This window comes from Diceros bicornis, chromosome 4 (assembly GCF_020826845.1).
Source record: "Diceros bicornis minor isolate mBicDic1 chromosome 4, mDicBic1.mat.cur, whole genome shotgun sequence".
NCBI classification, from domain to species: Eukaryota; Metazoa; Chordata; class Mammalia; order Perissodactyla; family Rhinocerotidae; genus Diceros; species Diceros bicornis.
The window spans coordinates 98,069,088-98,079,393 of NC_080743.1; the positions used below are offsets into that span (position 1 = coordinate 98,069,088).

A 10,306-nucleotide genomic window follows, 5' to 3' on the forward strand; every position below is an offset into this window, starting at 1 on the left:
ACAGCATGTAATGGGTGCTGCTGCCACCATCTGACCCAGATGAAACCAGGGCTGGGAGTGACCCAGGCAAATAAACAAGGTGACACCACATAAAAAGGGGAGCATGCAGGGTGGGTTCTTGACCAGGATGGATCAAACTAGATGTAAGGAGAAGATCATGATTTCCTGGTGGGCCCATGGGGGATGGGGATTAGCTCAGGCTGTTCAAATATAGACAGAAAGTCCAGCTGAGAAGCAGCAGGAGCTGGATGGTTGATCCAGCCACTCTTTGCTGAGGGTTTTCCCCAATACCCCAGTGAGGATGCTTTGCCAATTAAGAGCTGAACCACCCATTGTTATTCCTGAGCATCCCTATTCAGTCATCCTCACTTCCTATTGTGATTTTATAAGGTTCTATGTGCAAAGAATTCCATCAGATACTATTCATTAAGTCAGGCAGTCATTCAATAAATATTGATTGAGTGCCTACTCTGTGCATTGGGGATGCAGGGGTGGACAAGATAGACAACATTCCTGCTCTCCTGGAGCTTACATTCTAGCAAGAGAGACAATGAACAAGTAACTAACTAAATACATATGGTTATTACAGAGCGTGATAGTTGCTATGAAAGAAATAAAAAGGGCTGTCCAACGGAGAGTAACTGAGGAATGCCTCTTAGAAAGAGTGGTCAGGGAGGCACCTCTGAGCAGTGACATCTGAGTGGAGATCTGGCTGGCAGTGAGGTAGCCATGCTCATAGCTGAGGGAAGAACATTTTGGGCATAGAGAACAGCAAGTGCAAAGACAGACACTGAGGAGAGGCGTTCAAAGCATGAGAATGAGGTAACTCATTCTCATGCTCTGTTGCATGAGACCAAGTTCTAGGGACCAGTTTCGTAATGGAGCTGTAACAGGGCCTATTGTTATTTTGTATACCAGCAATAAGTGGTATAGCAATTAACAAAAAATATTTTTTATCCTCTTGCAAAAAAATTATTCATATTTTGAAATTTACAAAAGGCCCACGTTTTGCATATTAATAGAATATATAGAGCTAGAAGAGGTATCAGATATCATCTAATCCAACTTCTCATTTTAAATGAGAAAACTGAGGCCCGAAAAGGTGAGATGAAAGTCCATGGTCATATGACTTCCTAGGGGCAGAGCTGAGATCAGAACTCCAAACGTGAAATTAGTAGGATCTTTCCCAAACAGGTTAAGGAGGAAATATTTGTAATTGGCAGGCACCCAAACTATTTGTATTAAGCATTTGGTTTTGTTTTGCTTTGCAGGGAAGGATTTGCCCTGAGCTAACATCTGTTGCTGATCTTCCTCTTTTTTTCTTTCCTCCCGAAAGCCCCGGTGCATGGTTGTATATCCTAGTTGTAAGTCTTTCTAGTTCTTCTACGTGAGCAGTCACCACAGCATGGCTACTGACAGATGAGCAGTGTGCTTCCTCGACCAGGAAACTAACCCACCACCGAAGCAGTGAGAACGCCTAACTTTAACCACTAGACCATCAGGGCTGGCTCATTAAGTATTTGTTTTGAAAATGATAAACCTGATTTTCCTCCTCTTTAATTTCTCCCACTTAGTTTTCTATCTAGCTTGAAGCTCTTCTAAATTCAGTTGTTAAAAAGGAAACCACCTCTGAGTAACGGCTGTTCACACTGGTCTTCCCTGAATGTGAAAGCACTGTGTGTAACATGCTGTGGCTACCAGAGGAAACTGAAGACTCCTATTCGGAGTAGACAGTCTTGTTTCTATAAGTAAGTTCTGACTTAGTGGCCTGAGAATCTTGGCTGAACTAGAGAGGCTGAGTTTGAGAGGGGAAGGAGAGGCTGGACCTGGGCTCACACACCTGTTGCCCACACCTGCGTACATGACTGGCCCACAGCAACCAAGTGAAATTACTTCACCTCTGTTGACACCGCAGCCTCAGAGGGCCAGGTGTCCGCCAGAGCCAGATTTACAAGCTGACAAACTCCTGCACCAACACCACCAGGCAGCGTTTAGAACAACAATTAAGGCGGGGTTTCCAGGCCAGGCCAAAAAGATTAGGACTCACTCTGAGGTAAGCTTGTGACCAAAGCTTACAGTGATCAAGAATGTAGGTCAGGTTGTACCAGCTGTTTACCACTTCCCAGAATGGAAGACGCCTTCTTAGGAGGAGCAAAAGGAAATGCTACCTACGTGGGCTGAGGAGGGTAAGGGCAATAAATTCACGAAACTATTGACCCCAAGCCTGAGGACTGACAGGTCGAAAACCGGTTTTGATGAGTTCAAATACGTGCACGGAATACTGAGGGTGGACCAACAATCCCGAGCGTGAGTCAGAGACTCCTGGGCCAGGAGCGGCTCACAGGTCTTACCCTGTGGGCTTCCGTCCTTGACCACCGAGACCCTTGCTGCTCTTTATGCGGAGAGCGAAGTAAACAGAAAAGAGGAGCATATGCAGAAAGTGCAGCATTTCCTCTCCGATGCCAGACAGCCACATCCAAAGGTATTAAAGGAAGGGGAGGGGGTGTGTGTCTGCGCACGAGAGAAGAAGCTGGTCCTTTCCTAGCGGCATGACTTAGGCAAGTTACTTAATTTCTTTAAGCCTCCATTTTTCCATCTGTCAAGCAAAACAAACATCCCACTGAGGACAGTTGCGCAATCCTTGAGAGCGGCGGGCGGAGCTGTAAAGAGGTAGAGGAACAACCCCGCAGGTGGCGGAGCTGGCCGAGGGGCCGCCCCTCCATCCCCCGACTCCGATTGGCCCGTCTCGGGACCGGGAGGCCGGCCCGCCCGCGGTGGGCAGGGTAACCCGGCCCCAGCAGGTCGCCGGGCTCGGGACTCTCGCGGAGCCGCCGCCATGGCCGGGCGTGCCTGTAGGTCCGCGCGCGCGTTGCTCGCCGCCCTGCTGGCGCCGGCGCTCGTGGCGCTGCTGGTGACGCCGGCGCGGGGTCGGGGCGGCCGAGACCACGGGGGCTGGGATGCCGCCGCGCCGCTGCCGCCGCTGCCGCCCCGCGAGGACGCGGCGCGCGTGGCCCGCTTCGTGACGCACCTCTGCGACTGGGGCGCGCTGGCCACCATCTCCACGGAGGAGGCGGTGCGCGGCTGGCCCTTCGCCGACATCCTCTCGCTCAGCGACGGGCCCCCGGGCGCGGGCAGCGGCGTGCCCTACTTCTACCTGAGCCCGCTGCAGCAGTCCGTGGGCCACCTACAGGTGAGCGAGGGCCGGGCCGCCCGCTGCCCTCCCTTCTGCCCCGGGAGGAGAGCGGGGCCCGTGGGCGTGAGAATGTGAGCCCGGCCCAAACTCCTGCCTCACCGCCCGCGCCGCCGGGCGGGCATTGCAGCCTCCTGAAAGGGCAGTTGAGTACCAGGAATGTCACACGCGCCCCCGCCGCTGGGTGACGCGCTGGGGGCGAATTCTTTGCACCCTGAGGACTTCTCTCCCCTGAGTCGTCTCTGAGGGCGGTGTCTCATTAACTGACCTATTATTATTGTTATTATTATTTTTGTGAGGGAGATGAGCCCTGAGCTAACTAACATCATGCCAATCCTCTTTTTGCTGAGGAAGACTGGCCCTGAGCTAGCATCCCTGCCCATCTTTCTCCACTTTATTTGGGAGGCCATCATAGCATGGCCTGACAAGCGGTGCATCAGTGCGCGCCCCGGATCGGAACCCGGACCGCCAGCAGCAGAGCGCACGCGCTTAACCGCTAGCCACCGGCGGGACCCTGAGCTCTTATTAAGTTTTGCAGGGTGTAGAGATTGGTGGGTAGTTAGGCGCGTTGTATACGTAGCTTCCAGGTTTCCCTTTCTTAGCTCTGCTTCTGAATTAGGAAGTTTCCTCCAGCAGCAGGAAGGCAGTGTCCGAGGTCGTGGCCGATTCCAATGCTTCTCGCCATCTTTCGGCCTGGTGTTCACAAGCTTCCCCGGCAGGGAGTGGAACTGACTGGAGTTCTCTCTCTCCTCACCCTTTGCTCACCTTTTGGGGCAGGTGCAGGTTTACAACTCGCTGGTGGACCCCTGCTGTCCCAAAAGTGGGGTCACAGACACAGAGCTTGGGAGGCTCAAGCCACACAGTCCTGGAATGAAAGCCTGATTTGGTGGAGGGTCTTTCTGAGCAAGATCCCAGATTTGAGGTTAACTGGGAAAGTACAACATTGTTGATCAAGATGAAAGTAACTGATACATGATTAAGCACCCGCCGTGTGCCAGGCTGCCCTTCACCTTCCAGACACCTTCCATTCACCCTCTCCTAATAACCCTGAGGTGGGTATACTGTCCTTCTGTGGATGAAGCCCTTGAGGCCTAGGAAGGTCAAGGAACTTGCCCAAAGCCCATGGCCAAACTGAATTTCACCCCAGGTCCAGTTGCCTTGGAAACACAGGTTACGGACCGGTGGCCCATGAGCTGAATATGTCCCACAGACCAGTTTCCTTTGGCGCACACAGAGTTCTGTTGTTTTTAATAAATTTAAATTAGTTACTAACATTTGAAAATTGAAATTTCAATTAAAAATCTAAATTTCTAACTTCTTGAAAAATTGGAAGATCTGTGACACTGGGGGCCTGCAATCTGAGCAAAACCAGAGCAGCTGCTTCCCTTAGCTGAGGCACAGACACTCCCATTCACAATTTTCCCAGCCCACTGCACTCCATCAGGTATTTGCCTGAAGCGAACTCATTCAGCGCCATCAGTGATGCTCAACCTTGGTTGCAAATACAGTCACCTGGGAAGACTTAAAAATGCAATACCAAGGCATTTTATTGAAAACAAATTTAATAAAAAACCCCAACTTCCAGAATCCCTCCCTGATGCTTCTAGTTGGAGAGGGAATTGAGAACCACTGCTGTACGTGATTGTATTTAAACTTGTGCCGATATTATCACCCCCCACTGCAGGAATGAGGAAACTAAGACTCAGGTGCAGGGACTCACCTGCGACCAGCCAGCTGATGGCTCCAGGGTAGAACTCCAGCCTGGGTCTTTGATCTCTCTAGACAGAGACGGTGGTGAGGAACCTACCCAGGACTTTAGGTGTACACGATGGCGTCAGAAAGGCCTGGCCACATCAGAATTAGTCTGACTCTGATTCTCTCAATTAACCAGTCGAGGTTGGTTTATACTTTCTATTTTTCCTCCTTCTGACCTATATCTTTTCCCTGTCTGCGTCTGTCCACCCTGCCCACCAGAGTTACAGGAACAAAACACTCAGCATTGCCCTCAGCCCAGAAACCTTCAACAACATCCGGCTGCCTACAGCTGCATAAGAATCACCTGGGGCGTTTGATTAAAATGCAGATACCTGGGGGGCCAGCCCAGTGGCCTAGCAGTTAAGTGTGGAGCTCCACTGCATCCAATTCAGCGGCCGGGTGCGACCCAGGGTTCACAGGGTCGGATCCTGGGCGTGGACCTACGCACTGCTTATCAAGCCATACTGTGGTGGTCTCCCACATACAAAATAGAGGAAGATGGGCACGGATGTTAGCCTAGGGCCAATCTTCCTCAGCAAAAAAGAGGAGGATTGGCAAGAGATGTTAGCTCAGGGCTAATCTTCTTATTCAAAAAAATGGATAAATAAATAAAATGCAGATACCTGGGTTGGAAATGGAGTCAGAAATCAGCATTTAACAAGCTCTCCAGGCAAGTGGTTCTTGGAAAGCACTGACAGACACCCGCCTGCAAAATACAATCGTGACTCAGCTTGGAGGTGGCCCACCCTCACTCTCCCCGCCCCCACCTCCCCTCAGAAAGCCTCTCTTTCGAGCAGATTGGGTTTCTCACTACTCACAATCATGTCTTCGACTTTCCCAGCTCTGTTTTTGTAATTACCATTCCGTTTACCTGTAATACATTTTCCCACTTTTGTCCTGATTTCGAATATCTTATAAGGCTCCCTGTGGTTTCCATATCCCTCCAGGCTATGCTGACGGCTCCTTACACAGAACTTCAAATACACTTAATTGTACCATTCACTTGGCAATTAGTTATGTACTGCCTTTTGGCCTCTTCTGTGTCTTTGTTTTGCATTATTTAAGTTTTGTTTATGTCTGACTTTTCATCTAGGTTATAAACTCACAGAAGGGAGAGACCTTAGCTGAATCCCCCCCCTCCCTTTTTTAGTCTCCTATAGTTGCCTGATAGTTTATAGACAGCAAATATTTGGCTAAATGATTTTGAGGAGATCTCTTTATGGCACTGTTTTGATGCGTCACTGTGAGATGGCAAAATTCCCCGCACAAGACCCTTGGAGTTTAAAGCACTAAATGCACCATGTGAATTTTGCTGTAATCTGTCAACAATGCCTTTTATGGAGCTGATTTCTGAATAAGGAAGAATTATAAATTTTGCTTGCCTCACTTTTTGAATCTAAGAATTCTTTTCTGGTTGCTAGAGCAGGAATGAGCTACTTCTCCAGTTTTGAAATCACATGACAACTTCTGCTAGCATAAGATAACCAAGAAGCATGAGTCAGCTACTTTCCTGCTTAAATTGTACAAATTGCCAGTTTATCAACTGTGGCATTTTTATTCATGAGTCTCAAATTAGAGTCTAACCTTTAGATCTTTCAGTGAAGGCCATAGACCTGCCTTGTATTTGGGTGGTAACTGTAATTATAATTTCTCTGGTGAATATGGGACAAATTAAGAGTTGAAGAGGAAAAAAAGTGTTAAAATAATCCTTACTGAGTCACTTCATTATAAATATGACCTCCCCCCCGCCCTTTTGGAGAGAGTCAACATCAGTCTCTATCCAGCTAGTCATTTTCCTGAGTGGTGTTTTACAGTCCACCGTTTCATGAAAGAATGGTCAAGCTCTGGGGACAGTGTGTCTGCAGCTGGTGAAATTGATTAGCTCTCCAGAGACAGTATTTCACATGAGAGGGTCGTCTTTTTCTCTCTACAGGAGAATCCAGATGCTACGCTGACCATGTCTTTGGCGCAGACTGACTTCTGCAGGAAACGTGGGTTTGATCCCCAGAGTCCCCTCTGTGCTCACATAATCCTGGCAGGAACTGTCACCAAGGTAAGTAGTCATCCTACAAGAACAGAGGGTGGTTTTAGAAAAGCATCATCTTAACAACAATGAAAGAAGAGATTTTTGAAAATAACAAAATTGGTTTATGATTGAGATAACAGAGGTGGAACATGTTCTAATATGTAATTTCATGAAAACTAAATGTTTTAATCAGTTGCTTTCATATGTGTTCAATAAGATATTTATGAGGAAAATGAACTATTTTTTTTATTGTGAAATCTTTGTTGTACGTTATTGTTTATCAGTCACCATATAAGTGCATCCCTCCACCCCTTGTGCCCACCCCCCACCCCCCTAGCCCCTGGTAACCACCAGACAGTTCTATCTGTCCGTGTGTTGGTTTATCTTCCACATATGAGTGAAATCATGGGCTGTTTATTTTTCTCTTTCTGGCTTATTTCACTTAACATAATACCCTCCAGGTCCATCCATGTTGCAAATGGGACGATTTTGTCTTTTTTTATGGCTTAGTAGTATTCCATGGTATATATATTCCTCATCTTCTTTATCAATCATCAGTCGAGGGACACTTGGGTTGCTTCCATGTCTTGGCTATAGTGAATAATGTTGCAATGAACATAGGGATGCATAAGCTTCTTTGGATTTGATTTCAGGTTCGTTGGGTAGATACCCAGTAGTGGGATAGCTGGATCATAGGGTATTTCTATTTTTAATTTTTTGAGGAATCTCCATACTGTTTTCCATAGAGGCTGCACCAGTTTGCATTCCCACCAGCAGTGGATTAGGGTTCCCATTTCTCCACAGCCTCTCCAGCATTTGTTGCTTTTTGTCTTGGTGATTATAGCCATTCTAACGGGTATAAGGTGATATCTTAGTGTGGTTTTGATTTGCATTTCCCTGATGATTAGTGATGTTGAGCATCTTTTCATGTGCCTATTGGCCATCTGTATATCTTCTTTGGAGAAGTGTCTGTTCATTTCCTCTGCCCATTTTTTGATTGGGTTTTTTGTTTTTTTGTTATTCAGTTGTGTGAGTTCTTTATATATTATGGAGATTAATCCCTTGTCAGATATACGGTTTGCAAATATCTTTTCCCAACTGGTGGATTCCCTATTCATTTTGATCCTGGTTTCATTTGCCTTGTAGAAGCTCTTTAATCTGATGAAATCCCACTTGTTTATTTTTTCTTTTGTTTCCCTTGTCTGAGTAGACATGGAATTCAAAAAGATCCCGTTATGGCTGACGGCGAGTAGTCTACTACCTATATTTTCTTCCAGGAGTTTTATAGTTTCAGGTCTCACCTTCAGGTCTTTGATCCATTTTGAGTTAATTTTTGTGTATGGCGAAAGAAGGTGGTCTACTTTCATTCTTTTGCAAGTGGCTGTCCAGTTTTCCAAGCACCATTTATTGAAGAGACTTTCCTTTCTCCACTGTATGTCCTTAGCTCCTTTGTCAAAGATTAGCTGCCCATAGATATGAGGTTTTATTTCAGGACTTTCAATTCTGTTCCATTGATCTGTGTGTCTGTTTTTGTACCAGTACCATGCTGTTTTAATTACTATCGCTTTGTAGTATGTTTTGAAGTCAGGGATTGTGATGCCTCCAGCCTTGTTCTTCTTTTTCAGGATTGCTTTAGCTATGCAGGGTCCTTTGTTGCCCCATGTGAATGCTAGTATTCTTTGTTCTATTTCCGTGAAGAATGTCCTTGGGGTTCTGATTGGGATTGCACTGAATCTGTAGATTGCTTTAGGTAGTATGGACATTTTAACAATGTTTATTCTTCCAATCCAAGTGCATGGAATATTTTTTCATTTCTTTGTCATCATTGATTTCACTCAGTAATGTCTTATAGTTTTCATTGTATAGGTCTTTCACTTCCTTGGTTAAATTTACTCCTAGATATTTTATTCTTTTTGTTGCAATTGTAAATGTGACTGTCTTCTTGAGTTCACTTTCTGTTAGTTCATTGTTGGTATATAGAAATGCAACTGATTTCTGTAAGTTGATTTTGTACCCTGTCACTTGGCTGTAGTTGTTGATTATTTCTAATAGTTTTCCAATGGATTCTTTATGGTTTTCTATATATAAGATCATGTCATCTGCAAACAGCGAGAGTTTCACTTCTTCGTTGCCTATTTGGATTCCTTTTATTCCTTTTTCTTGCCGAATTGCTCTGGCTAGAACCTCCAGTACTGTGTTGAATAAGAGTGGCAAGAGTGGGCACCCTTGTCTTGTCCCTGTGTTCAGAGGGATGGCTTTCAGTTTTTCCCCATTGAGTATGATGTTGGCTGTGGGTTTGTCATATATGGCCTTTATTATGTTAAGGTACTTTTCCTTTTATACCCATTTTGTTGAGAGTTTTTATCATAAATGGATGTTGGATCTTGTCAAATGCCTTCTCTGCATCTATTGAGATGATCATATGGTTTTTATTCCTCGTTTTGTTAATGTGGTGTATCACATTGATTGATTTGCGGATGTTGAACCATCCCTGTGTCCCTGGTATGAATCCCACTTGATCATGGTGCGTGATGTTTTTAATGTATTGCCGAATTCGGTTTGCCAATATTTTGTTGAGGATTTTTGCATCTATGTTCATCAGGGGTATTGGTCTGTAGTTTTCCTTCTTAGTATTGTCTTTGCCTGGTTTTGGTATCAGGGTGATGTTGGCCTCGTAGCATGTGTTGGGAAGTGTTCCATCTTCCTCTATTTTTTGGAATAGTTTGAGAAGGATAGGTGTTAAGTCTTCTTTGAATGTTTGGTAAAATTCTCAAGAGAAGCCATCTGGTCCTGGACTTTTATTTTTTGGGAGGTTTTTGATTACTGTTTCAATCTCTTTACTTGTGATTGGTCTATTCAAGTTCTCTATTTCTTCTTGATTCAGTTTTGGGAGATTGTATGAGTCTAGGAATTTATCCATTTCTTCTAGATTGTCCAATTTGTTGGCATATAGTTTTTCATAGTATTCTCTTATAATCTTTTGTATTTCTGTGGTATCTGTTGTCATTTCTCCTTTTTCATTTACTAATTTTATTTATTTGAGCCTTCTCTCTTTTTTTTTTTGGTGAGTCTGGCTAAGGGTTTGTCAATTTTATTTATCTTCTCAAAGAACCAGCTCTTTGTTTCATTGATCCTTTCTATTGTTTTTTTAATTTCAGTTGCATTTATTTCTGCTCTGATTTTTAGTATTTCTCTCCTTCTGCTGACTTTAGGCTTTGTTTGTTCTTCTTTTTCTAATTCTGTTAGGCGTAGTTTGAGGTTGCTTATTTGGCCTTTTTCTTGTTTGTTAAGGTGGGCCTGTATTGCTATGAGTTTCCCTCTCAGGACCGCTTTTG

At 45.2% G+C, this 10,306-nt stretch overlaps 1 protein-coding gene across 2 annotated transcripts in view; it reads left to right on the forward strand.

Moving 5' to 3' along the window:
* Window positions 1–2,821: 2,821 nt before the first annotated feature.
* Window positions 2,822–10,306, forward strand: part of CREG1 (cellular repressor of E1A stimulated genes 1) — a 224,592-nt gene continuing 217,107 nt past the window's right edge. For both annotated transcript variants that reach the window (XM_058540149.1, XM_058540148.1), the window contains exons 1-2: window positions 2,822–3,190; window positions 6,879–6,998. In XM_058540149.1, the coding sequence (XP_058396132.1) occupies window positions 2,837–3,190; window positions 6,879–6,998 (474 nt within the window). In that variant the 5' untranslated portion in view covers window positions 2,822–2,836. The remainder of the gene's footprint in view (window positions 3,191–6,878; window positions 6,999–10,306) is intronic.